The 27,208-nt window shown below is 42.1% G+C and overlaps 2 protein-coding genes across 3 annotated transcripts; one reads left to right on the top strand and one right to left on the bottom strand.

Moving 5' to 3' along the window:
• Positions 1–47: 47 nt before the first annotated feature.
• Positions 48–6,645, bottom strand: LOC310726748 (profilin-2-like). The gene is given in 5 exon segments (XM_083542552.1): positions 48–2,335; positions 4,400–4,592; positions 6,197–6,328; positions 6,453–6,482; positions 6,484–6,645. Coding segments are annotated over 5 exon segments (600 nt in total). The 5' UTR covers positions 6,631–6,645; the 3' UTR covers positions 48–2,237.
• A 6,970-nt stretch (positions 6,646–13,615) lies between these two features.
• tsc22d2 (TSC22 domain family 2) lies at positions 13,616–26,673 on the top strand. 2 transcript variants are annotated; one of them, XM_083542534.1, is made up of 4 exons: positions 13,616–15,563; positions 20,936–20,989; positions 22,540–22,591; positions 23,246–23,668. In XM_083542534.1, the coding sequence occupies exons 1-4, from the start codon at positions 14,425–14,427 to the stop codon at positions 23,483–23,485; spliced, it is 1,485 nt and encodes a 494-aa protein (XP_083398660.1). In that variant the 5' UTR covers positions 13,616–14,424; the 3' UTR covers positions 23,486–23,668. The 2 variants fall into 2 exon arrangements, with proteins under 2 accessions (XP_083398660.1, XP_083398661.1); XM_083542535.1 differs by lacking the exon at positions 20,936–20,989 and having other exon boundaries at positions 13,622–15,563; positions 23,246–26,673.
• The last annotated feature ends 535 nt before the right edge of the window (positions 26,674–27,208 follow it).

Raw genomic sequence — 27,208 nt, 5'->3', positions numbered from 1 at the left:
TACCATTCAAAATACAAAGAAAGGAAGGAAGCAAGGGGAAAAATGCATTTCTTTCTGGTTGGAATAGATTTATTTGATCTGTCTGTAAACAAGGTGGTTAATTCATGGCATTTATTTAAAAAAAAGAAAAAAAAAAGAAGAAAGAATCAGCTGGTCAGGGTTTCAGGAGTCATGAATCGAGTGCGATGAAAGAAAGGACAGAAATGAACATGAGTTGTTGACATGTTTCACTTTAATCTGTACATATTCCACAAGCCCTGGAGAGTTTTAAATTTCTTTTTTTTTTCTTTTTTTTTTTTTTCCTTTAATTGGTCAGATATCCCAAAGAAGGTGCCATTCTAGAATTGACTCTTTACAAGGCAGCAGTTTTTAAAATCCATCTCACAGTAACAACAGATCAGATCTACATTATGGCACAGGATACACTGCGTTTTTTTCTCTCTTTATTTAAAGTTAATACAACTTGACTAGTGGTCTTTTTTCCTTCTTTAACTAATACCACCATAACCCAGAAAATTTAGTGTACACAGTTACTTCAGTGCTTTTTTTTTTTTGCCTATTTAATGAAATATTTGTACCGTGCTATTACAAGTTGATACATCGCAGTTGAATAAAGCACAAATGACTGAAAAGGGACAGATTTCAGACAAAAAAAAAAAAAACAAGTTAAAGGATTTAAAGTCAGCAATAAGACTGCCATTTCATCTATTCAAGACATTCATTGTGAGGAGGAAACAAAGGTAGTTACCATTAGAGCTTCATGATCCCTCCCCAAAACATGGACAACATTACTAGTGAATAGTCAAAAAGTTAGTGTTACAATGTGCATCTGAATTTTTATTTAGTTTTTAATTTAGTGTTCCACAAAACAGATGATGCTAGCAGTCAATCCTTTGTGTAGTCAGTTAAATCCACCAAAATGCAGGGGGAAAAGAATTGGTCCTACTTGAGAGAAGGAAAGAAATATACCCAATATATGAATGGACACCAAACCAGAGTTACATCAGAAGGGCATTGCTTTAAAAAAAAAAAAAAAAAAAAAGAAACTAGCTGGTAGATAGATAGATTAGCGGTGGAATGTGCTTAGAGTCCAGAAGCGATTTTAGTGTTTTAAACCTAGACCTTGTATATGCTGATCTGCCATCACATTCATGAACAGAAAGAAAAAAAAAAAAACTGCCAACGTTACATCATGGACTCACAACACCACATCCAGTTACAACAGTAAAAGCATTGGATGTTGTAATTTTTCTGTTTGAATAGAGTTACAAGGGCAAAAAAAAGGGGGGTATTTAATGTATTACTAGGTTTAGTTGTTGGACACTGGTAGTGTATATATGGTAGTTGGGTATTTGATATTGAGCTAAAAGAGATATACATGCACTTTTTGTTTAAACCCTCCTGGCCATGCTGGAAAGAAAGAAAATCACTAGGGAAGACCGACAGCTCAGCAAAGTTCAAAGCACTCGAGAGGCATTGATGGACCACTAAGATAAGCGCCTCAGGAAAACTGGACAGTGACCGTTCAGTTAATGTGAATTTGAGGGAGAGTCCAATTGTCTTAAATGCTTCATCTACAGTACGGTTTTTGTTTGTTTTAAGCCTTCATAAAATGAACATGCTTTTTTGTGGCACTATAAGGATGAGGGGACAGGGAATGGTATAGGTATGCTAAACAGAAGATTAAAGAAGGAGAAAAGGGTGCATGTTTAAAAAATAAAAAATAAAAATTTCCAAAAATAATAAGGGGCTGCACATAATGCATCCATGTGGTATCTGTGGTGCTGTGAAAGCAGGGAAAGAAAAGAAAGGTGGGAGAAAGGGATGATTGGATGTTACAGTGAGCGGCTGTGTGGATGGATGGAAAGGGGCTGCTTCAGTATCCAACTTTCCTCAGGTATTCAGCCATGGCAAATGCTTTCTTGTTGAGACCTCCTCCGTGGGTACCTTCCTTTCCCATGACTAAAACAATTACTGGGGTGGGTGAGGGTTACATAGAGAAGGAGGGGGAGAGGGGAAGAAAGGGAGGGGGGACAAAAGATGACAAATGAAAAATAGGGGAAAAAAAGGAAAGAAAAAAAATCTTTCCCCCCCGTAATAACGGGAAACGTTAAGATCTTACAACCATTCTTCTCATTAAAGACATTTTTTTAAACTGTATGAAGGAGAAAGCTTAAACAGCAAACCCTCTCTTCTTTCTGTCCCTCAAAATTGAAACTAAGCAAGCGTTAATTACGTTAGAACCCCGAATCCCTCAAGTATTTTGCCATCGAGTATGCCTTCTTATTCAATCCGCCTCCATGGACCCCTTCTTTGCCCATTACAAGAACCAAGACTGAAAGAGATAGAAACAAAAGAGAAAAGAGAAGAGAGAGAAAGAGAGAGAGAGAATGTCGTTTGTTAGGAAAAAAAGAAAGAATGAATCAATTGCTGCTGCAGTCCAAAGTGCTTGCATGCGCATGCATGGAAAAGTGAATCAACCTCTGTGAGTATTTGAATAGATTGAAACCTGATCATGTGCCATAGAGTGGATTTATTTAAAGCACAGAAAGACAGGAAGATGCAGGAAAGGAGGGAATTCCTGAATTCACACCACCATCAGGAACAGGTCATTATTACAAGCTAACGTTAGCATGCTAAAGATTAGCAGAATTTCGAAAGGCACGTTGCTCGTAAGGCTTTATAGACGATTCCAGTCATCTCGTGCATCTGTTTCACGAAGCCTAGCTGAACTAGCATTAGGTATATAGCTGCTAACCCCATTTATAGCTCCTTTTATGGATCAGTTGGAGTTGAGAATTTGATTCTAGTTTCCCCGAAGTGTGGTTTCCTAAATCAACTGATCAGGACTATTCTGGGAGGCGGGGCAGGAGAAGGGGGTGATCATTCTGACTGTGCACAGACTATTTGTGGCAACATAACCAGTGACCTCAGCAATCCCTAAATTACAGTTGAGTGATATGGCAAAAAAAAATTCCCATGATGCGTGCCATATGTAGGGCAATAGATCCTTATGGTTAAACAGCATCATCCTACTTTTAAAAACAAATATATATATAATATCCACACGTTTTATATACACACAGTATAAGTGGGTCACTTAAGTGTATATACACTTGAGTTAGACTTTTTCTAGTTTCAACACTGTTCCATGCGAGGCAGCAGTGTGTAACATGACCTTGGGTTTGACAAAGGCACTACGTAAACCAAGTTATTTATTCACTTAATCTGTATGGAGAAGGGCTGGGTCTGTTGGTCATTTACAGTAAACTGCCCTGCAAGACAAGTGCAAACGAAGCAACGGTGTGCCGATTAAGTCATCTCTTTTTAACACACTGATCGGATGGTTGGTGAGGGTTAAGAACGTTTTGTTTTCCACTTTTACTGCACTTATTCAGAAAAAATGAAAAGGTGCCAATTTTAAACCGGTTTTAGAAAAGAAAGCAGTGGCTTCCAGTTATTCAGGTGATTAAGAAGTTTGGGTGGGGAGGAGGAAAGCTCAGGAAGGGAAAGAGGGAAAGGAGGAAGAGAAGAGCTTTAACCCATTTTATATAACTATACCTTTTCAGTAACACTTAAGAACAAGGACCACAAAGGCAGACTGTACACTGTTGCACACTAATGTTAGATAGGAAAAACAGAAATTTAGATCATATTATCCAGACAATATGGCATTTTGTTCAGTTTTTGTCCAATGTTTGCTATGAGCTGCATATCCACATTTACCAACCTATTAATTAGCAATGTTTTCGTTTTATGCTAAAAATCTCCTTGTTAAGTTTATTAGCAGCTTTTAATTTGTTCCATCGACTGCAATGCCAAATTCTGTTAACAGTGACAGGATTCATGAGTAATCAAGTCTCTCAATCTTAAATTTATATTGTGGTACATAATACTGTGAACAGCACAAATATTAATTGGCTAAATGTGAAGACAACTTGGGGAGAAAGACAAAAAAGCTTAAAGTCTGGATAATACCGTTTCTTTCCCCAATTCCTTTACATTTTTATTTCATATAACCTAAAGTCATACTGGTGCACAGAAGTTGACTACTTTCTCCTATAAACATGTATTTAAAAAAAAAAAACAGAAAAAACAAACAAAACAGCATACAACCTTTACTGCATTGCAGGCAACATGTATCAATCAAACCTCTTGCTCCAACATTCAAATCAATAAAGAAAAAATAACCCACATCAGTACAAACCACCTCAGAGAACGCCTGTCAATCGCCTAGAAATCTAAAAGTGAGCTGGCAAATTAGAAAGAAGCTGAGCTTCAGCTTTAAGGCAACTGTACAAACTCTCTCTGAGGTCGTTCACTTTCATTTGGTCGAGTTACACTTTCTTTTCCATATGTAAATGTGGGGGTCATTTGCAAATACCCAAAACAATTTTACCTTTGCCAGCTCTGCCTACGGAAACGTTGTACGTCGGCTCGCCACCGTGACTCTTCGTCCTGATGTCCATAGTCCAGTCTCCTTCGATTGTCAGGCTGTCTCTGATCACAGAGCACTTCTTTTTCCCTAGGGTCATCCCGTTGGTGAAGAAGCCCTCCCGGTCCTTGCCGACCAGGACATCGATTTCCTCAGGCTGTGGCGGAAAAAACATGCAGGAAGATGTTCGTTTTAAAGATATTAACACAGACATGGTTTTTTTTTTAACCTCCCGGGAAAACCCGTGGGCCAAAGCTGGAAAAGTCTGCTTTGCTTTCTTTTCTTAGTAAACAAGTCAATATTTCATTTTATATAAAGTACAATAAGGATGGAGAGAAATTCTAATCTTATTAAAGTCAAATTAATACAGTGGTACTGACTTGCCTAATGCACCCAAGATTTACATAGCAAGAGGGTGTGGAGGCAGGCAAGAAAGTTATTTTTAATAAAACACTAGACAATATTCTGTGTGCAAAAGTTGTGGCACAAGCCACACCTAAAAGAAAAAAGTAGAAATGAGTTTTTCAATACACTGCTAACCCATGGATCTGTAAATGTAAAACATTTTAGCCCCTTCCTTTTTTCATCCAGTCCTCTTGGAGTGTCAATATTGGATCAAGAAAACTCAATCTTCACTTCAGTTAATAAATCTGGATAAAGCCTGGATCAATGGGGGAGACTGGACGCCATCTTTGAAGACACAGGCATGCTCCTGTAAGGAGAAAAGGGAAGCACGGGACAAATCCCAAATCCTCACTCAACCCCCTCCAAACCTAGGGCACTAGGTAGCTAGTGGAATGTTGTATCTCCGTGCTCTAGCTAGTGCGCAGACAGGATGCGAATCGGGACCGAGCCGAAAGGAAGAAAAGACTGTGCCCAAGCGCCTGAGGATAACTTCCTTCCAGCATGGCCTACGCCTAAACCTTCAGCAGGATTCAAAAAGGGGAAAAAAATAAAAACGTATAATTTAATATAAAAAAATGTTAGACACCGACCCCCACATCGCAAATACCTAAATTATAATTTACCACGTGGTCGAGTATTAACGCCTTGCAATAACGCATAACACGTTCCCTATTCTGGCAAATAGATTTTTATCTTAAATATTTCTGGGAAAATGTAGCTATATTTAGACTGTTTGCTAAAAATGCCATATATATGCTAAACAACATGCCCGATTTATTTATTTAAGCGGATAAACCGGTTATTCACGATTAGACAACTTCATGAATTCGGGAATGTTCTGGAAAACACGGATTTCAATTCGGGATTATATATTTAATAAAGTATAAAAAAATTAGTTTCAATAAAGGAGAGGAAATGAAATGGGGGGAAAAAATAAATCGAGCCCAGTGTCGCTGTCTGAGGCCTACGACGGATTTGCGAACACTGCCGTATTCGCTTTATCACGGGGGGGGGGGGGGGTTTAGACCCAATACACTTTTTCTTTTAATCAAAGCAGAACATTTAGAGGGTATTTATTTACAGATAAATTAACAAAAGAGCGCGAAATTAAAAAAAAAACACAAAAGGTCACGCGCACCCGACGACTCAACCAGGGGGGGGGGGGAAACCGTTAAAGGCTTCTTTTCTCTGTAACGCACGCGCGCTGCCACAGCGTTAGCCCGTGCTAGCTAACCGTAACGTGGCCCCCGCTCTCTCAGTCTCACGGACACAAAAGATTCACACCCAAGCGGTACAAAACGATCCCGTGATTAAATATCTAGTTTCCTTGAACGAAAATAAACATGTATATCTCACCGTTATACCGCTGAAAGTGCCCCCTTCTGACGATGCCCAAACGTATTTGGCGTCCGTGTAACCGACAATGGCGGCATCCTGGCAGCAGCCGTCGGCCATCAGGTTATCCACGTAGCTTTGCCAAGACATGTTCTGCTGCAATTTGTAAACGGAGGCAAAAAACAAACTATTACGACGCTTTAGAGTGTCTCTTTGGATGGATTTGTGGTTGAAGAAGGGTTTTTCTGTTTGTTTGAAGAACCCGACTGCGAGCCTCGCCTCTCCGAAAAGCGCTGAGCTGCGTCGCCGCCGAGGTCTGCCTTATTGGGGGGGCAGGGAAGAGAAAGCCGATGTGAATCGAGACAGCGCCTTGGGTGTAGTCCGTGCTCGAGATCCCTCCGCGCAGGACGCATCACACCGTTCCAGTCATTTTTATGCTCGCCGGCGGTGCACATCTGCCAACAAACTAGTCCCCCCCCCCCCTTCCCACATCAAAAACACATTTTTCTTTTTTTTATCCAGATGTTAATTACGGGAAAACTAACGATCCAAAAAAAAAATACAGACGTTTCCTCATAGTTTCTTTCAAAACATCTTCCAAAAAAACACAAAAAACTTCACAGCTCAACTATTTTACATTTTGCACAATATTAAGGCCACGCCCTCTCCAACAGGGGGGCCAAAACTTTTTTTGCACTTTTTTTTCCGGGTCAAAAATGAAATCCTTTTATGGATGGATCCCTTAAATGATCCACAATTAAACATGATTTGTAAAAAATCTGAATGGAAAATTCTAAGGATTTCATTCCTTTTTTTTTTTTTTTTTTTTAATCCGACAAAAAATCTAGTGATCCGACAATTAGGCTTAGAATTATATTATTACCTAATAATAATAATAATAATAATTTTAAAACAACAATAACAGCCTGGAAAATCATTCATTGCTGTCCACTGTATTGTCAATACAAAAACCACACGAGTACACACACACACACACACACACACACACACACGTGTTTTGGCCCCCCATAAAGTTCCCAGACCTAATTAATTGATATTTTTAACACGGTTATTTTTTTATTATTATTTTTATTTAGAAAAAATCATTACACGTATGCACAAAAATCTTTAATTTCGACCCAACTGTTATGATGTGAAGTAAGAAAAGGACTTGGTTTGTAGTGGAACAAGAAGTTTCTGGGAAAAAATGTGTGCTCAACATAACGCTGAAACCCAAACAAGACTCAAGACCTGCTGAATGTTTCAGCATCGATTTTCAGCGTTATTCACGATTCGTCCGAACACAATGCGTATACATGACTATGTAATATAATAATAATAACAATAATAATAATAATAAAACATTTTATTTACAGGCGCCTTACATGACACTCAAGGACATCTTACATACCACAAAATCAAAACAATTAACAACAGTTTATACTAATGAAACACTGTACAACCAAAAAGACGTACAAACACAATGTGGATAATGTGTTCGAGGAAAATAGGCTTAAATTTCAGCAATATACATGTAATACAATTTTGAACTCAGAAGTACAAGTATATGCAAACCTCCATGTATTTGAAACTTGATTCTCCTTTTCCTTGTACTTTTTTTACACCTTGTATCAAAACGCATCTTTATATATAATCACGTGTGTGTGTGTGTGTGTGTGTGTGTGTGCGTGCGTGTGTGTGTGCGTGTGTGTGTGTGTGTGTGTGTTTTTATATATATATATAGTCCACTTTAGCAAAGGTGGTTCATGGCGATAATTGATGAGTCATTTTGCTTTGTAGCCTGAGAAAAGATTTGAAATAAGGGAGTGTTCCTAGAAGGCAAAGTTCACCAGATAAGAGCAGTGAAATGTATGTGGATATGCTAGTAATGTTCACTTCTGAAGAAGCAAAGCGAGTACAATGGTCATATTTGAATGTAACAATAACATTTGCGGCATTTAGCACTTTTGTACATCGCTCTGGATCAGGGGCGTCTGCTAAATGCAGCAAATGTAAATGTAACGTAACGATAACGTTTATAGAACGGACCACTAAGCACATCTAAAAGCACCAACCGAAAAAAAAACACATCTTTTTTGTGTCCGGTATCTTGGATAGGTTACGTTCTGAAAGCCACAGTGAGCTTAGGACTTGGGTGGATCACTCGGCAACAGGACAAACACAGCTGCCTGCTTCTGGTGTCTGTTGACATTCAGATGCACACCCACAAGCAAAGGTCATTTTGTGACGGTGTGTAACAGTGTGTGTGATGGTGTGTAAGACTTTCACAGATCCCCAAGAGTCAAACATGCATAAAAAGATCACATGTAGCAGCAATCTGAGCCTCATGTTGAGGAGGAAGAAACAGCTCAGTGTTTCCTCGCAGATTTTTCTGGAATTCACAAAGTGGCTTGTGTGTGTGTGTGTGTGTGTGTGTGTGTGTGTGTGTGTGTGTGTGTGTGTGTCGGGCTGTTGAAGTGAGCCATTGTGACACTTCCTGCTTTTTCTCAGCGCAGCTCTGGTTTACAGAGCAGCACTGGGATTTTTTTTCTCTCCTGGCATGAGAATGCGCTGCTGCATGGCAGGAAAGCGTTTCGAAGGCAGCGAGTCATGTGCATCTGGGAGGGACTTCCTCGAGGGGAAAAGTGAACACGGTCGACAACTTTTTACCTACTACACGTGATCTCCAACGTCGATCCGAATTCTGAACAATTCCCACCTACATAGCTAAGAACTGTCGCGAAGTATTGAAGATATAATGATACACTGAATGATAATGATGGCCATTAATATAATAAAGTACGTAATATACAACCAAAATCATTTTATGCGTTTAGATTAAAGAATTTTTTTTACATTTTCTTTCCGAAGTAGAGAAACAGAAGTAATCGGCGATGGCATGAAAGAAGTCTCCCATGTCAGCTCTTTGTAAGAGTCCCTGTCTTCACCCTATCTGTCTTCAAGGACAAGCGGCTTTACGTTTTTCTGTAACACAGTAAGTGTTGTTGTATTAGCTGGCGAGGGGGAAAAAATACAGATGATATGATTTAAGTGATCGAATTTTTTTTATTGAATTGTAACAATTAATAGATAAAAATGTCTCAAGCGCTTAAACGAACCTGTTGCTATGGAAACCATAACGTCATCAGAACGAGTGCATAACTATGAACCTGCGCTACTGGCAGGGCTGTCGTTATAGAAAATGAATTCTGAAATTCTGAAAAATTCAGCGGGTGTATGAACTTTTTCCGAGGCCCACTCCGTGTGCTGAAGCGACTGCTATGTAAACAGATGTAAATGTTGACATTTGAATGTCTGGACCTAAAATATCCAAAAATTTGTACACTTGTACAAGCTTTGGTATAAAATTTAGTTTGACATGGACAAATTGTCAGAAGGACCTGAAAGACTACCATAATAAAGTGAAAACCAAGTTTAATTAGATAGAGACTGTTAATCAAATATACACCGTATCATCTGATACTAATATAAACTGCTACAATGGATTATGCCTTGCAATTGCCATGAACAGTTTTGCATTCAAGTCTCCATCAGTGACCAGATGATAACCACAAGAACGATGCAACTATAATGAATAGGCCTTTAATGTTGAGGATGAGGCTGGGTATGAACTTCTGAGTTCGGGTTCCTTTCAACGTTTCTTCCTCATAAAGTCTCATGGAGGGTTTTCTTGCCATGACAGTTTCACCTGGTTTCACCGTAATACTTATTTAGACTTTAGAAGTATTTTGGCACTTTTCACTTCTTCCAGCTGATATATTTCACATCAGATGAATATATTTCACATCAGATGAACATATATTAGCTTGAAGAAGTAAAAAGTGCTTCAGATTTTTTACACAGGTGAAAGTGGTCCATTCAAGCAAAAGTAAAAGCAAGAGAAATTTACATCCGCCTCGGATATCACACCGCGAGCTGGTTTTAGTTACCGATGGCAAATCAGCGGCCCTTTCACTAAGGAACATGCAAAAACTTTCACTAAGGCTTGCTAACAACGGTACAAATTCATACACATCCCACATGCTAGCTAGCATGATAATAGCGCTACTGTACAGAGTAGCCGAATGCTAATTGCTGGCTGTCAAACCAGACACAGAGAAAGCATTCTCAACATTCTCTGGGAAAACATATATAATTTCTTCACGGTTGACGTTATTCAGCCTTTAGCATTGGACGACGAGTACCATGATGTGCAGTTCATTGATATTGTGTACATCTCATTTATTATTTTTTTTTTATCACATTTCAGTGAATTGCTTTGCTACATGGTTTGTAGCTAGCTGAAAGAAAAACTTCGCACTTTTAGTCAGTTTTACATGTTCAATGTAGTCGACGGCGAGATGATAGCTAGCAAATCAATATATGAGACAAACATGAGGTTAAACTCTGCGAGTTAGCTTTGTATTAGGACACCTGACCTTTCCAGCAATGACAGCCCCCAACTGCTAGCACAAAGATGGAGGCACATGATTGTATCTTTGGATGTGGTAGCATGACATTTTTCCTTGATCTAAGAGACCCAAACCAGTTCCCGCATGACAATGCTCTTGTGCACAAAGCCAGCTTCATTAAGATCTGCATGGTGTACATGGGTTGGAGTGGAAGATGTTCTGCAATAGAGCTACTGAACACCTTTGGGATGAACGTGAACGCTGACCTCACCCCAGGCCTCCTCACCCTTTCACCTACATCACTACCTGACTTTACTAACTAACACCCTTGTTGCTGAAAGAATCCCAACAAAATCTAGTGGGACATCTTCTCAGAAGAGTGGAGCTCATTATAACAGCGAACTAAATGTGGAATGGGATGTTCAAAAAGAAGCACATATTAATCTTTTGCTCAGGTGTCCACAAACATTTGCGTTTAGTGAGATTGCCGCCTCGGTACGTCTGCCTCACTTTAACCCTGAGCTGCCCTGCTTCATGCTTGACTTCTATCCTTATTTGCTTTTGAAGAAGAGTGTCTGAGGAAAGCAGTGCATTTAAATGTGATGTAAATTTCTCAAAGTCCACGTCATTCTGCGCCTTGACCTACCGCTTTTGTCTCTTCTGGCTTTTTTCTATTTTTTTTACCATCAATAAAACTCATTTCAAAAAGTCATTATGAGAGTATATTTTTCACTTCACCTGAAACAAAGTAGTAACACTCAAGATGATTATACTTTATACATTCATATACAGTATCTTTATTTGCTGTTTGTCGCTCATCTTTGACGGTCAGCTTCAGAATTATTGGCGCCCTTCGGAAACATGGGATCGCTTAACCTCACACTGAAAATACGAAATACGAATTTTACTGAAGGAAACGTATTATTTATTTATTACTTATTTTTTGAGGTATCTAAAAAGAAGTTCAACTCTACGGTGATGCTGTTGTGTTATTTGGGTAGTTACAAGTCCAGAAACCCGTATATTTTGTAGGGATTGTTGTTGTAGTGTGAACGCCACATAGGTTCCGGTTTTTTTTAACCCCCTTTCACGAGCGCCCCCTGGCGTCTGCATGCAATTTAATCCCCGGATTTTCACCCTTTCTAGAATTTTCCCAGGAGGATTATTATTATTATTATTATGAACATGTGCAGAAAGATCTCCTCATTACATTTAAAATTCGTTTTGTTTTTTAACCTGACCCTGAGCTTCCTGAAGTGAAGGTCAATAAACTAACTAATACCTCAAAGAAGGTATTCAAAAATAATTCCACCTTGTTTTCGGAGGTTTATTGATTAAAACCGTCCTAAATAATGTGTACAATATGAATTGTGTCATTTTATTCCTGGTAGATTGATGTTTCGTGACTTTGTACGATTGAGCTTTAAACGTAGCCAGACTTAATAATAATAATAATAATAATAATAATAATAATAATATAACCCTTAGAGCTGTATGAACAGTAGTTTCACGTTCAAAGTGACAGAAATTTGCTAGACAAACAGGACATTTAGTCTCCGTCCAAGAGCTGATCTGAACTTTCTTTGGGCCTCCATTTCACCGTTTAAGGGATTGTAGTGCAATTAGGGTAAATGAAAACTACAAATCCCAGCACCAACCGATTTTGAAATTATGTTGAAAAAATAAAATCTAGAATAAAGCAGACGATTGAGGAGGAGTTTGATTAGATCGACAGTAAGCTGGCATCGTTCGTAGATCGCTAACTAACCGGATAACTAGCTAGCTGACAACTAGTGCGGAAGTCCGCGAGGAAAGTCCCCGGATAAAATCACGTCACCTGATTGGTCTACGCGGTACCTACGTATATACATGCAAATAAAAAATAAATAAATAAACAAAATGCAAACTATATAAAAATATATTCTTAATGGAACAGATTGATTTTTTTTATATATATATTAAATGAACATTATTATCGATAGAAATAAATACAAATACCACACAGGATATAGTAATAATCAGCGCTTTTTTTTGTTTTTGTTTTGTTTTAATGGAATTGAAAGTCATATGTTTTTAATAAAATAAACAAATGTATAATATAAACTAAAAAAAAACCCAACAAATATACGAGTTTCTATCACACGATCCAGGATTATTTATCTCATTCATAACTAGAGAGCGACGGTTAATGCGGAAGTCGCGTAGCAAGTGCCCGGATATGAAGACGACACCTGATTGGTCCAGACGGTACCTACGCGTAAACACAGTAAACACGGTCTAGATGTACAGGATAGCAGTTGAATATTTATTTACTATGTTAACTGGATCTAAAATTAATATACGTAAAAAAAAAAAAAAAAAAAAAAAAATTATATTCTGCCTCAGAACGACATTGTTTATTTCTAATAATTGTGTCCTGCTAGAATGACAGTTTTGATAACATTATTAACATAAATTAGAAAAAGTCTGGACTGTCAAAAAATAAATTTCTAAAACATTAAGAACTAATTAAGACATTAAGAACTTGTTTATGCGGATGACATAAAATGTAGTTGAAAATCACTGTTGGAAAAAGAAACCCTAAAGCACAATATAAATAGAGAATTTGCTATCGAAACTTTAAGAACTTTTCGACCTTCTCTCACACTTTACTTCAAAACTGCTCTGGATGAATTGTGTCAGAAGAATGTATCTCCTTTATGTTCTCGTTGTAAAGTTGAAGAAGAATCCATTCTACACTCGTCCTGCCACTGTCTTTCTGTTTAGAAGTTACCATGCTACCATTCCTTTTTTTTTCTTTAGATTTCATATTCACAAAGCCAGAGCTATTTATTGTAAACCCAATTTTAGCTTATTCTCCTCTAATGTTCTCTTCATTTCCTCTTGTCAGAAAGGCCTCAAAATCTTATTCTGTGCTAGACGTTCCCTCCCATTCTCTCTTCTTTCTCCACATTTGCTTTGTGATTATTTATTGATGAATTCTTGTTTGCAATAAAAGAAAAAAAAAAAAAAAAAAAAAAGTGACGTCACTACGCAGCCCGCTACGCCATTTGCGTGACTCTCGGCGCAGCCTGTTGCGCGGTGTTACCCAGCATGCACCGTGACTTCTGGCCATCTTGTTGAGAGGTGGAATTTTTTTTTTCCTCCCTTCAGAAATCTTGTGCTCGCTGAACTCCTCCGTGAGCCCTGAATCACTTTCCCCCCTCACAGAGGTTTAGCGTCTCGCTGGCGTCTCTTTTCTTTTTAAATATATATATATATTTTTTCTTATGCTCGAATTAGCGCGAGCTGGAGTTAGGAGAATGGGCTGGTCGTAGCCGCGGTGTGAACGCAAACCTTTTACAGAAGTGTTTGCTGTTTAGTTTCTTTTATTTTATTCGGGTAAGATGCTAAATGTGAGGCCGGGGGGAAGTGGGCCGCCAGCTCGCGCCTCGGACTAAAGTGGCAGCTGAAGCCCGGGAGAGGCGTTACCCGACTCGGCCTGGTGTACACCGCGGACCCGGGACGGAGGCCGATTCTCTCCGGTAAAAAATACAAAATAACAACAGCAACAAAAACACAGTCGGTTTTAACAATGTGGATTGTAGACTATTTTAATGGCCATCTCTTGGTTTGATCGATCGTCAGGAGCGCAACAGGACAGAAGAGGAAGAGCGATGACGTATAATCGTTTGGGTTAAAAGCCTTCAAAACTGATTTTTGATCCAACGCCACGTTTTTCTTTTCTTTTTCCCCTCCGAGTCGTGTTTTTTTCCCCTCCTCTCCTCTTTATTATAAAAGGAGGGGGGTGCGTTTACTTTCTCGCGTGTTTACGCTTGTCCACGCGACTGTCTGAAGATGTCAGCCAAGAAGAAGAGCTGCTTTCAGATCACCAGCGTGACCCAGGCCCAGGTGGCCACGGTGGGCTGCGCGGACGACGCCGAGAGTCTGGACGATCCGGACGAATCGCGGAACGAGGACGCGACGTCGGAGATCTACGAACCGGAAGCGTGCGACCGGAGGAGCTCGGCGCCGCACGGTGCGCTCAACAGTATCGGAGAGGGCGAGGTGGCCGCTCACAGAGCGCCGCAACCGGGACAGTCTCCCCTGCCTGGTCAGCAAACCGCCTCCTCCACCAACACCACAACCACCAGCTGCAGCTCACGCTTCCGAGTCATTAAGCTCGACCATGGCACAGGAGAGCCTTTCCGCAGGGGTAGGTGGACATGCATGGACTTTTATGAACGGGAACCCGAGGTGACCTCCAGCAGGACGTCAGAAGGGTCCAGGCACGCCACCGAGCACGCCCCTGAAAGGGATAGTGGATTAGGCGCTTCGGTGGTGGTTCAGACCGGCCAGGCCTCGGATGTCGCCTCCAATACCACCACCATGCTCGATCTCGCCGCACCGCATGCTTCGGTGCACCCTTTCGAATCCTGTAATGACCCCGGTAAAACAGTCCCCCCTCAGGCTCTTCTCGCACCGGGCTTAAACCAAGGTTCTCACGTCCAGATATCGCCCGTTACTCCACAAGCTTATCAGAACCAACCGCAGCAAAATCCTCAGTTATCCTTAGGTCTCCACATGCCCAACCAAACCGGCATGATGCCCGAGTACGGACAGCAGCACTTGCCCCACACCGTCCCCATGCAAGGGGATATTGGAATCTCCATCCCAGCCAGCCAATCGGGAGCTCCGGTTCCGAACCTGATGGACTGGGCGGGTGTGATGAGCGTGGCCGGGATAGCGTCGCTCGCCTCCGGACCTTCAGTTCAGATCGGACAGTATTCGGGTGTAGCCGCCCCGGCTGGCCAACATTCGCCCGTTCCGAGTGCAGTAGGCATCCCGGTGCACGAACAGGTTCGGAGGAAATCGGACGCCATCGCCGCACCTGTTAAAGAGGCTGGGAAACCCCTGACTACAGAGGAGTTTCCCCTTATACCCACCCCTGGGGTCAACAGCCTGTTTGGGATCCCCATTGACGGGGACGAGGACAGGTGAGCACTTTTACACTTTATTTTAAACATCACTTCATTTCCTCTGAACGTGTTTTTATTTGTTTACACAGAAGATCGCAAACGTATCGGTTTTTACGCTCTTAAATCTGTCAAACTCAAATTAGGAAAACCCAAGACTCGGTTAGACTTAAACATCCTGTCTCCTGTCTCAGGAGTGTCACATCTCTCATCCAGGTAGCATCACTCGTCTGCGCTTCACCTAGGGAACTCATCACTCATTTACTCTACCTCCAAATGGTCGTGTCTCATTCGCACTGAATCTGGGAAACATTTAATGCTGTACATTTACACTCAGTCCAGGGAACTTTCCATCACTCTTTTGTGCTTTTCTTCAGAAACGGGACCTCACTGGGTAATTCCCTTTTGGTCTAGGACCAATGATGTCTCCTCAAACTAAATCTCTGGAACGTCACGTCGCTCGTCCGCTCTCAGGTTCATGAGCTTTACTTTATTTGCTCATGTTTACTCCTAATCTAGAGATTCTCTGGAGAACTTGACATATTTCATATCCAGATCCTTCACTCTCTTCTACAGACTCTTTCCCCTCCAGCACCTGGTAGGGGGCGTGGCCTAAAGTTTGGCTAAGTGATTTAAATAATCTGTGGTGATAAACATCATATCAGCGCACAGCTAATGACTTGTACGTGTGAATCTACGCCTCCGCAGGAGGAAATTCGCTCGTCCGGGTCCCTTTAAGGCAGAGGAGTGCAAGCTAAGGCCAACATGCTATAAAAATAGACTCTCTCTCTCTCTCTTTTTCTTTTTTTTTCTTTCCACACGCAGAGTTTCAGCTTCATGCACTTGTTTCGTGATGACGCCGAAATAAAGAAGTGGCCGCTGTCCAGCTAGCGTGCTAATCGGAAATTCACTTTCCAGTTCCTTTTTTTTTGTCATGCTCAGTCTCCTGATGTCCTGTTAAACTTCTTGGGAGGAAAAAGGAAAAAAGCAGGAGCACACGATCGGGGCGATTCTTGAGATCGTTTGCAGCGTAACGCGAGACATAATTCAATTGTTTATTAAAAACCAAAAAGAAAGAGAGAGAATTCCAATTTATCACACAGGGTGATGAAAGCGTAGTTTCTTTTCTCAATCGTCAACATTCATGTTGGGAAGCTTTGTAGCGACTTGGCAATGAAGTGTGTGTGTGTGTGTGTGTGTGTGTGTGTGTGTGTTTTGCCCTCCCCAAGGGCACGATGGTTAGACGAGATCATGACAGAGAGCGTTTGGCTTGAGATCAAAACCAGAAATGCATATTTGTGGTTGGTGTGTTTCAGGAACTGTGAAGTGCTGACGGTGTAGTTATTATAATCCTGTATCTTCTGCAGACTCCAGCTGTGCAGCCTGGTCCTTTATTACCCCTGTTATTAATTACTGCAGGAATTAGCACCTTATTACAACAGTTCAGGGGAAGTTAACTGTTTATTATTTTATTATTATTATTAATAGAGAATTTACAGTCAGTTACGAGCTCTCGCTTACTGTGGTGTTCCTGCACCATCGTTCTTTTTTCCTTCCAGGTTGGGGAGAAGCAGGATTTAGGAGTCGGAATCAGGGGTCGGGATCAAACAGGGGGTCAGGATTGAGCAGGCAGGGGTTAGGGGTCAGTATCAGGAGTGTAGGGGTCAGGATTAAGGTGGTTAGGGGTCAGTATCAGGAGTGTAGGGGTCAGGATTAAGGTGGTTAGGGGTCAGTATCAGGAGTGTAGGGGTCAGGATTAAGGTGGTTAGGGGTCAGTATCAGGAGTGTAGGGGTCAGGATTAAGGTGGTTAGGGGTCAGTATCAGGAGTGTAGGGGTCAGGATTAAGGTGGTTAGGGGTCAGTATCAGGAGTGTAGGGGTCAGGATTAAGGTGGTTAGGGGTCAGTATCAGGAGTGTAGGGGTCAGGATTAAGGTGGTTAGGGGTCAGTATCAGGAGTGTAGGGGTCAGGATTAAGGTGGTTAGGGGTCAGTATCAGGAGTGTAGGGGTCAGGATTAAGGTGGTTAGGGGTCAGTATCAGGAGTGTAGGGGTCAGGATTAAGGTGGTTAGGGGTCAGTATCAGGAGTGTAGGGGTCAGGATTAAGGTGGTTAGGGGTCAGTATAAATTGGACTGAGCAATAGATTGTAGACGTGTGCTGGGTTAAGTTTAAGGTTAAGGTTCTGCAGTCAGGGGTCATGGATAAGGGTTTGTTCTTGAGTGTTCAGGGTTTGGAGGCCAATCTTGAGCTGTTTCAGGTGTGATGATGATGATGATAATAATAATAATAATAATGATACATTTTATTTAAAGGCACCTAAAAACTCTCAAGTGCATAAAACCAAACCGCAAAACAGCCATGGAACTGTTCAAATTACTCATAGGAGTTTTGAGGGATGATGTAAAAGTGGTCAGTCAGTCACAGTCGTATAGATTGTGGAAAAGAATTCCAGAGATGAGGAGCAGCCCAGCTACATGCCCCAAACCCCATAGTGACTAAACAGACAGAAGGTACAGTGAGGGGAAACATGAGGAAGATCTGAGAGTGCACTAGTGTCAGATGTACGAGAGTGTAAGATTATGAAGTGATTTGACAGTCCATCAGAAGCAGAATCTTGAACTCTAAAGTGTAGGTGATAAAGAGAAGGTGAGATCTGCTCGATGGAGGAGGATCTAGTAGTTACACAGGCAGCTGAGTTCTGTTTATGAAGGAGTTTGTGACTAAAGTTGTTCAGGTTTCAGTCTAATGATGAGGATCTCAGGGCTGGTCATGGGCTGCTGGGATTCTGGAGCTTCTGGGCTTGTTTAGGCAGGGTTTGGGGTTTTGCTGTTTGGGGTTTGGTGGTCAGAAATGAAGGTTTTTACGTGTCTGAGTGGAGTTTGGGTTACAGTTCAGGGTTAGTGGTTTGGGGTTAAAGTTTGAAGTAAGCGGTTAGTGTTTGTTCATTTACTTAAACAAACAATAACGTGGGTATATACATTAATTTTACTTTTTGGGTGTCATTTGGGCAAAAAGTAAATAATCTGAAATGTACAAAAAGCAGAAATGTTGAATTATTGAACTTTTTTGAACTTCAAAAGAATTCTAGTAAATGTATTAATGTTTACATGAATACTGATATTGAAGTACAAACACTACTGTTTAGTTTAATTGATAATAATTTGAATGTAATTAACTGGAACGAGTGTGTGTGTGTGTGTGTGTGTGTGTGTGTAGGAGACGTGCTGCTAGGTCATTTATTTCTGCAGCAGTAAGCACACTTCCTGTTGCCTGGCTGTAACGATGCGGCTTGTGTGTTCGTTATTATAAATTAACGAAGTGTCGTGGTTTAGAAGTAAAAGCAGTGACGGATGTTTGCTGATGCACTTTTTTTTTTTCCCCTTTTCAACTCGTCTTCCTCTCGAGAAAAAAAAGCAGTCTTTCAGTTCCTGAGTTGCACATTCATCCCCTGCTTCAGAGGAAATGCAGTGCCAGTGTGTGTGTGTGTGTGTGTGTGTGTGTGTGTGTGTGTGTGTGTGTGTGTGTGTGTGTGTGTGTGTGTGTGTGTTGCTTTGATCTGTATCGCCGCGCACACTCCGACATGCAAACCATCAACCACATGATGTTTCTTTTCTCTCTCACACACACACACACACACACACACACACACACACACACACACACACACACACACACACACACACACACACACACACATACCAGATCCTGCTTTACCTGTTCTTTTCTACAGCGTCTTTTTGACCAGAGGCGATACCTTGATGATGCCTTTCAGTACTTGGTATTCCAGATATGTAAATTTTTCAAAACCGCCTTCAAAATGACGTGTTGATTGATTGGACAATCATTTTTTGGTTGTGATCGGATTCCGGCCGAGAAAAGAATCTCTCAATTATGTGCACTGTTTTCACATGCGTTTGCAATGGCAATGGCAATGAATCGCCCTCTAGTGGGAGCCTGTGGTAATGCTTCATTCAGACTTCAGTGACTTGTAGGTCAGTAAATTGGCCTTTTGTGTGTGTGTGTGTGTGTGTGTAAGGACATTGTGTATATCATTTAACCCTTTCTCAGGAGATTGTGCTCCACCCCTGTTAGGTAATCATCATTTGGTCAGTTTATGATGGTGTAGCATCGTGTGTGTATGTGCGTAAATTTCCACCAGATACACGTGAGGTCATTTAAAACAAACAACAATACGTGGCCTTCGGGGAACGGAAAAGCAGACGTTTACATGCAGGGTCATCCGAATGTTTCGCTTTTCCTCTCGCTAGTTTTGACGCTGGACGCCCACTCGCTGGCTGGAAGTCATCCGGAAAGCGTCGAGGTCACGTTCCCATAATGCACCGTGTCTCGATTGGAACAGCGATGCGTCTGAGACGGAGGGTAACTGCGGCGTGAAGCGCGTGGTGGAGGAACAGACCTTTTATTAGATCTAAATATAGAGCCGTTCCTCCAGCAGCTCTGAGAAAGCAGGAATGTTTCCACGGTTTCTAGGAAAAGAGTTTGAGTTACATTTACACACTGAGGGTCCTCAGCATGGTCACCTCCCTCCTGCTCGTTCTCCTTCTCACCCTCCCTCCTTCCCTCCTTCTATACAGTACATTCTGTACCCTATACACTCGGAGAGGAATGCAGCAGTGCGTTATTAAAGGCTGCCTGGTGGTGGTGGTGATCATGGCTGAACATGACGGACGAGGGGGAAAAGAGAAAAGGGGGGCAGAAAATCCCCCAAGATACAATGGACTTTGTCCCAAAGCAGTTTTACAGACATAAGCAGGTCGTAATGTTGGAAGTGTAGTTTGTTCCTAATGAGCGACACAGTGGTGACTGTGAGAAGAAAAGGACATGAGCTTGAGAGGAAACGAGAACCCGCTATCATTTGGGTAGCGCCGAAGATCCATTCATTACAGGTCCACTAGACGTGAGGATGTAGAACTGTTCATGGAAATTAATTACAGTCCAAATCCATCCACAAAGTTCCTCGAGAACGTCACGGACCTCTGTGGAACCATCTCCAGCTGCACAGAGTGGTTTCCTATTAAAGGGGCGGGGCATTAGGATGGATCAGGGACAGGAACACTGGCTACTGGTCGCGTAACATATAGGCCGAGCCAGAAGGTAACGTAGACCTGAGGGAATACGGGAAACATGAGGCAAACCCAGTGGACCGTTTAAGTTTGAAGACCATCAGTCCTCTATTTCACCAGCGTTAACGAGAAGAATTCATCTCGCTTGTGCGTATGCGAGACCAACCGCCGATTTGTCCAACGATCGATCAAATGTCTTGTGGTTTGACATTTCAATATATAGCAGGAGCAGCAGATGTTCCTCCCTCTCTCTCTCTCTCTCTTCTCCTTAACCGTCTCTCTCTGTCTCTCTGTGTGTTCTGAGGAGCAGGAACCCGTCTACACTTTTCTACAAAACCTTCCAGCCTGGTGTCAGGTTTCAGAGGTACAGTGTGTGGGCATGTGCTTTCGCTTCAGCATCTTCAGCGTGTTCTGCATGGCATGCTGGTTCCTTCCACCTCATGGAACGTAACAGAAGCTTGCAGCAGACGAGCGAGCAACATGTGGACAAACAGCTGGAATGAGGGCTTAAGCGCTTGAGTTTCACTAACAGGCTGGGACTGAACATGTGTGCGTGTGCGTGTGTTTCCCATTCCTCATGTAGTCTCACTTTTGCTTTAAGAATAACCTCCACTCTTTTGGGAAGATGTTCCACTAGACCTTTGTGGAGCCACAGGGTTGTTAGGAAAGTGATGTAGAGGAGAAGGTGAGGAGGCCTGAGGGGGTGCAGTCAGCGTTCACCCTGGAGGTGTTCAATAGGTTTCTAGCAGGAGATCTTCCACTCCAGCCCATGAAAATCTTCATCTTCATTGTTCTGCTGGAACAGGTTTAGGTCTTCTTGTTTCATCTAGCTCTAAGATTGTGGTAACACGCTGGAGAAGAACCTCACATGGCTGGAAACATTGGGTGTCCCAATACTTTTGACAGTTATTATATTTAGATTTGAACGTGAACGGGTTTAATACTGTGATTAAAGGTGAGGGATGCTGATTGAACGTCTGATGTCTACAAATTCTCAGGAGTTCTGACGTTTTCTTTCGGTTTGGAATTCTCGGTTAAAACCGTGTGTGTGTGTGTGTGTGTGTGTCGGCTTACTCGTGGGAGTCTCGTGGGAGCCTTCGACTTGCTCAGAAGGAAATTCTACATCTGCCTCTCGAAGCCTGTTGACTCCGAGACGAATAAAAATAACTTGGATTTGTTTAGATGTGAAAAACAATTATTGCAGGTTAAAAAAAAAAATCAGTTTATTTCCTGCTGTGTAACTTTCTCATGTCCGTATCCTTGGGGGCGTTACCTTGTGAGTGTTGTGTAACGAGACTCCGCCCCCTCACTATGATTGATTGTGGAAATCCCGGTCTCTGTAAACCTGCTGAACGAGACCTGAAGTACACAGCCGGGAGTTATTTGCATGGCTCCTGAGTGTCACCTGGAGCAAACCGGACCGGTAGCTAGTCATGTTCACTGCTAATCCTACCTTCACACATGAGCGACAAGCGACCGATGGGTTCAAAAACACACTTTCGCTTAAAGTAAACCGACCGAAGAATCAGTTCAGGTGGTCCGACTTTTCTTTAATCCCCCGTTTAGCAGCTTTATCTCCTCTCTGTAATATAGTGTCAAATGCAACACAAAAACGGTGAAATTGAGTAGAGGCAACGCTCACAAGCGCAATCTACACGGTGGTGACGTTTAAAACGTATCAAACCAGAAGATGGTCTCTGAAAGCCAGAACGTTTCGGACCCTCGGCGTGAGCTGAGAAGGTTCTGATTTTCGTTCTCTTTTCAGGTATACGTATAAGTGCTTGCTGACTTAATAAAACGATGCTAATGTATCACCGTAAAGCGTCCATGTGAAAGCGTCATGACTGAACCACGTCCGGATCTCGTCTCACGTTGTCTCACCCTGTCTCACTTCTCCTTCCTTTTGTGTTTCAGTGCCTCGGGAGCCAGCGTCGTGGCCATCGATAATAAAATCGAGAAAGCGATGGTAAGTACACGTTTCTGTGACGGGTCTTTGACAGAATTCTCGATTTACACATTAGCCATGCACGTTTGTTTGCTAGGCTAGCTCAGTCAGTGGATTAACTTTCACACGCTAGAGGAGCTTAGCTTTTAAATGCTCAGTTGTGTTTTTTAAAAAAAAAAATTTATTTACTCCTGAGGCAAGATCTTATTCACAAGCTTAGTGTTTGTGCTCTCGTTTGAGATCATACGTGTTCAATCTTCTGAGTAAAGCACACTGTCAAGTGTAAACCTGCTGCCCTCCACCCCCACCCCAACACACACACACAGACACACACACACAGACACACACACACCCTCGACCGCAGGTACTGCTGAGAAACGCTGCAGGCCAAACCTATAGCTGCTCTATTCAAATGACAAAAAGACAGAATCAAACTGTCATCTTTATTCTGTAGAACTCTCTCACACACACACACACACACACACACACACACACACACACGTCTCGGCACATTCTGGGAAAACGTCGATCGCGGCGACTTCCGAGTTCTTTGACTTCTGGGGGCGGGGCTTATATGATTGACAGGGTGCATTAGATGTAGCTACATCAGGATAAATATTCGCGAGGGGTTGAACAGTCTTGACGCGTGTGTGTGTGTGTGTGTGTGGCGTGCAGGATCTGGTGAAGAGCCACCTGATGTACGCGGTGCGCGAGGAGGTGGAGGTGCTGAAGGAGCAGATCAAGGAGCTGTGCGAGAGGAACTCAGTGCTGGAGCGCGAGAACGCCGTTCTCAAGTCTCTGGCCAACAACGAGCAGCTCTCGCAGCTCTCTACTCACACGGGCGCCGTGGCGACGCCCGTGGCCACGCCCCCGCCCGCCTCGAACCCGCCGCAGCCCAGCGTGTCCTCCGCTTAACAGTCACGTCACCAGCAACGTCCTCGCTCGGCTCAGCACCAGCTTCAAACAGCAGCGCTTCAGTATACGTGTGTGTGCGTGTGTGTGTGTACATATCAATGTGTACGTGTGTGTGTGTACATATCAATGTGTACGTGTGTGTGTGGGGGGGGGACCAGGAACGATACAGACGTGTTTTTTATTTTTATTTTTTTCCTCTCCTTTTCTTTCTTCCTTTTTCTTTTATTTTTATAATTTTTTTTTTTTTTAAAGAAGAATAAAAAACAGCCATGAGAAGGGTTTATTTTTTAAAAAGCCGTTTTCGAGCAAGAGTCTATTTTTCCGAGCTGAAACTCGTACGTCCTGAAAGAAAAAAAAGTATAGTGTGTATATATATTATTATTATTATTATTATTATTATTTTAATTTTTTTTTCCGCTCGTGTCAAATCACCAGTCAGTTATTTATTCGAGGGCTGCTACGTTTCACACGTCCCGAACCGAGAGAAAAAAGGCGTCCCCCCCGCCACCCCTCCACCCCCACTCACCCCAGTGTAAAGACAAAAACAAAAGAACCGAAGTTCAACCGACACACACACACACACACACACACACACACGTGCGTACGTCATGTAGAAGCAGCAGGTTGAAACACTAACGCGGCCGTTTGTTTTTACCGAATGTGAAGGGGTCACGTGAGTGAATGTACATGTAAATCTTTTTTTTTTTTTGTAAACTGTGTACAGAGAACGTCCTCGTCTAAGAAGCGGAAGCGCGAGCTCCAGTTCCTCGAGGATGCGATGAAAAAGAATTTATTTTTTACCATGCTTACACTCTCTTTCCTCATTGTTTTTTTTTTTTCTTTCTTCCTTCTCCCGTCTCCTCCACACGAGATGCATACGGCGTGCGGCACGTGTACCTGATCGACGCGAAAAGCTTAGTTTGCCTCTCGTTCGTTGGGTAACACGACCCTGGGGTTTACGCTGTACGACGGACAGAAAGACGGAGTAATAGTGTGTTGGCACGTGGCCTAGTGTATGAATTTAGTGCAATAAAAGTGCAAGGGCAGATTTACGATCTCAAAATTGAATCTGAAACGTGGAAAAAATTGATGTGAGAAACGGACGATCCCGATTGGTCGATGAGAGAAACGAAGAACCAATCGGGATCGTCCGTTTTCCACACACGCGGCGGTTTTAAGCAGTTATAAACGATGGTCCGTTGTTTAGAAAATCCAGCGATCTGTAGATCTCGTTTCGCTCTGGATACTCGAATCGTTTTTTTAACCCTAACCCTTTTTTTTTTGCACGCTTTTATGGCAAAAGTATTCGGACACCTGACCTTTTCAGCCACATGTAATATTCCCCATGCAGTTAAAGGCCCACGAAAGTGTTGGACGTCTTTGGATACTGTGGCGTGTAATTATCCAATCACTGGACAAGGAGACCTGAACCTGTTCCAGCACGGTGCACAAAGCCAGCTCCATGAAGATCCCACCGCTATAGAGCTCCAACCCGATTGGACTGCACCCCAGGCCTCCGCACCTCCATCAATACCTGACACTACTCTCACCCCTGTGGCTGGAGGAATCTCCACAAAAGCTCCTAAACACAAACAAACGGAGACTCAATGTGGAAAGCGATTCCCAATACCAACCTCATGACCAGGTGTCCAGACGTTTTGCCCATAAATCTTTCTGTGAAGCTGCTTCGTTTCGATCCAAAACCTCCGAGAGGAAAATTAGCAAACGTCAGGATTTTAGAAATCGAATTATACGTAACGCGCGTAACGATTTGATCATGTTCACGTTGGCGCGTTAACGAAGGTGCACTCGACTCATGAAGACGTCGGTCGTCTCCTCAATCCGCTCGCTCGTTCGCCAGCTTCCCGCCGCCGAAACCATGTTCAATCTTTATTCAGATTCGACTCTCATTCCTCACGTTCATGATTCTTTAGGGCGTGCCTTGAAAAGGATGAAACGAGTGCCAAAACCCCCCCTAAAGATTAAATATCCGCGGTTGGTGCTGCCACCAAGCAGCTCCTGACCTCAGTTCTGTTCAAGCAGGTGGAGGTGGTGTTTAAGCTCTTGTTGGTTTTTTTTTTTTTTTTTTAAGTATTATGTTTGCTGAGATGTTAAATGATGTGAACCGTAAGAGCTGATCGAGGTGATGATCGACAAGCAGCCGTTTAGAAGTTCTAGGGGGCGCCGAAGAGCGCTGATCCGACGCTCGTACAGCGTTAACCCCCACGCGCTTCACCGCAAGTCCAGCACGTTCAAATCATCCGCCACAAATCATGCACTTTCTTAGATTCGAACTTTCACCGGAAAATAAATCTGATCAGGAATCGGCTGTGTTTCAATTCAACGTCCCTTTAATATGAACGAGGCACAATCTGATTTCTCGATCTCATCATCCACCCAATAAAACGATCAGGTTCTCTCCTGATTAGTGTCCCGGGGGGAAAAAAGTGTTTTTAATTTCTAAAATAAGACGCAGCCGACGTATCGCTTCGTGTCCGAGCCTTTTAAACAAACTGCATCGGCTGTGTCTCATTCAGACGTTTCTAGAGGCGAAGTGCGACACGAGCAGGTGTTTCTTTTTTTCTGACAGGCCCACGTGGCTGAACTCTTCATTCGATAGACGACGTTCTTCTAATGAGACACATCCGACTCCGGTGTTGAATTTATTATTATTTTTGATCTTTTCAGGTTGGGATGGGGGTTTACACAAAAAAGATAAAAAATAAAAAGCTGTGAAAAATCGTTTCAACCGACTTTGTAACCAAAGAATGCAGTGTAATTTTTTTCTTTTGGTTCGTTTAATTTTATGCACATTTTGTTATCATCCACGATTGTTGACGCTTTTTAGCATGTTCTTGCATGTTCTAGTATTTTCTTCTTTTTTTTTTTTCTATGTCGAACCACTTCCATACCTCATGTTTGTATTCTGGTTGTGAGATAGCAGGCTGTGAACAATGTCCTGAAAGGGGGGGGGGGGGGGTGTTTGAAAACTAGTGTTCTTTCTGCGCACTAGACCGCAGAAAAAAAAATAAAAATGAAGTGAGCCATGTTTTTTTTTTTTTTTTTTTCTCTTTCTCGTTCCTTTAAAATGGTGTTGGAGTTTCATATGCCAATAGTTTTGTTACATTGCAAAAAAAAAGCAAAAAAAAAAACAAATTTAATGTATTTAAATAAATGCAATATTCAAATTCCGGGACCCTGTAGTGCTTTTATTCCCCAAACTGCACTTTCAGATACACACACCTTCTGCTCTATTACAGTAGACCACTACAGTACCCCCTATTGTGTATTACAAATACCTCAATCTCCTTTAGAGCAATATTACTTTATTAGACCATTTATTATACTGCCTCATTATATAGTTTATTACTTTAACACTTGATATTCCAGTAAGCAACAGTTCCTTCAGTAAAATTGTTTGATCAGTTTTGCACTTGTTTAGTATTTACATTTTACTGCCCCCTGTCGGTACAACGGTGAAACTCATCAATAACTACAGCAAAAAAGACACATTTTTTTTCCCCTCAAAGAAAGGACTGAAACATTCCCGGACCACGAGTTGAGCTTCAATCCCAGATAAGAAGGTTTAGGATTATTATAAGTCTTCCCCTCAAAAGCCTTCAAACACGTGCTCGATCGAAGCAAAGTAATTTATGACGTTTTTCCGAGCTGACGATTGACGTCAAATCAGCCGGTATTCTCCTGCTTTCTGAAATTCAGTAG

This window comes from Silurus aristotelis (assembly GCF_946808225.1).
Source record: "Silurus aristotelis genome assembly, chromosome: 5".
Taxonomy (NCBI): Eukaryota; Metazoa; Chordata; class Actinopteri; order Siluriformes; family Siluridae; genus Silurus; species Silurus aristotelis.
The sequence above is the reverse complement of the archived record's forward strand: the minus strand, read 5'-3'. Positions and strand labels throughout refer to the sequence as shown.

Bases quoted from the DNA above. Each gene is read 5' to 3' on its own strand.
- tsc22d2 (XM_083542534.1), top strand. From the start codon at position 14,425: ATGTCAGCCAAGAAGAAGAGCTGCTTTCAGATCACCAGCGTGACCCAG. The intron at 15,564-20,935 runs GTGAGCACTTTT...TCTGAGGAGCAG, and splicing joins ATTGACGGGGACGAGGACAG to GAACCCGTCTACACTTTTCT. The intron at 20,990-22,539 runs GTACAGTGTGTG...TTTGTGTTTCAG, and splicing joins CCTGGTGTCAGGTTTCAGAG to TGCCTCGGGAGCCAGCGTCG.